General features: G+C 42.9%; 1 protein-coding gene across 2 annotated transcripts in view; it reads right to left on the reverse strand.

Moving 5' to 3' along the window:
• The window catches only part of egfem1 (EGF-like and EMI domain containing 1), a 53,862-nt gene that overhangs the window by 34 nt on the left and 52,528 nt on the right, over positions 1 to 1,300 (reverse strand). The window contains exon 38 of one of the 2 annotated variants that reach the window (XM_032508511.1): positions 1 to 940. This exon is cut by the window's left edge and continues 34 nt beyond it. In XM_032508511.1, coding sequence (XP_032364402.1) covers positions 861 to 940 — 80 coding nt within the window. In that variant the 3' untranslated portion in view covers positions 1 to 860. The other variant, XM_032508518.1, reaches the window with a different exon arrangement.

Genomic DNA, 1,300 nt, shown 5'->3' on the forward strand with positions numbered 1-1,300 from the left:
AACACACCTATGAATTAATGAAGACACTAAGAACAACCCTTTTGAACCATGTGCCCGGCGCATGGACCCTTTTTTCCGCCGCCACTCTAGCAAAAGTGGATTTGGACACGCCCTAAACGCACCTACGCCAGGAGCTTCACGCTGTGCACTTAGATCATAAAACAGGGCCCTAAGTCTTGATGGGGATTCAAACACTGTTTTTTTGCATCTTTGCAATTAATAGATTCTGGACTTCTGGAAAAACAGTAGTATGTGATTGACCATTTTGTGAAAAAACCATACCAGACATAGTTGTAAATGATCTTTTAAAGCCAAGTACGTTTTTATATTTCAAATATGTCCAGAAGTCATTTTTATTTTGAAACATCCCCTGCTTCAACATTTATGGCTTCTATTGGACCATATTTTTGTAGCTCACCTGCTACAGTTATTTGTGGACACACATTAAAAAAATTGTAAATATTGGTTGTTAAGGCTCTCCAGTGACAAGAAAGTATCAGATTCCGTCACGTCTTATCCAAACAGCAGATTACATGCAAAACTGAAAATCAAATGAAACTCTTTCCATCAGCGATAGTCACAAATGGGATGTAGGTATTAATGGGTACTTTAAGAAGACTGTTTAACCCTGGACTTTAAGTCTTAGACAGTCCTGGGGTGGTTTATGGTCCTTTGAGGGCCCTTCACATGCCAGGTCTACTGGGTGATTACCTTGAGCTCCAGGCTCAGTGATGCAGTGCCAGTTTCACAAAAACATGATATTACTAACATCACCTTTACCAAGATGATCTGAGTAATGCTTAATGGAGCCAAGCCCCCGTGTTTGAACATCCAGTCAGGAGTTTGCCCCTCTACTTGGGTTATGTGGTTTTGCTGCCTGCTCTTCTCTTTCTGTGGGACACAGAAAGGTTCAACGGTCCTGGGCTTTGGTGTAGAAGTGCTGAAAAGGGAGAAGAAGAAAAAAAGTATGAAGACATCAGCACTATTTGAAAATCAAAAGCAAATGTTCTGGGGTTTTTGGAGGAGAAGTAACTGGTACGTAGTCTCCCGTGTGCTTTGCTTTGAGGAGGTAAAACGAAGACAGCTTCAAGCCTGGCTCCATGCTGGGTGCAGATTAAAATAACTGTCAGGAGATAGGAGCAGCTATTGAGGGAGACAGGGTGACACACAGAGTGATGGGGCTCAGCCTCTCGCACTTCATGACACAGTATTTCACTAAAGCTGGTTCAGCTTTACAGCCCATGACCGTGTGTGTGTGTGTGTGCGTGTGTGTGTGTGTGTGTGTGTGTGTGTGTGTGTG

This window comes from Etheostoma spectabile, chromosome 3 (genome assembly GCF_008692095.1).
Source record: "Etheostoma spectabile isolate EspeVRDwgs_2016 chromosome 3, UIUC_Espe_1.0, whole genome shotgun sequence".
Lineage (NCBI taxonomy): Eukaryota > Metazoa > Chordata > Actinopteri > Perciformes > Percidae > Etheostoma > Etheostoma spectabile.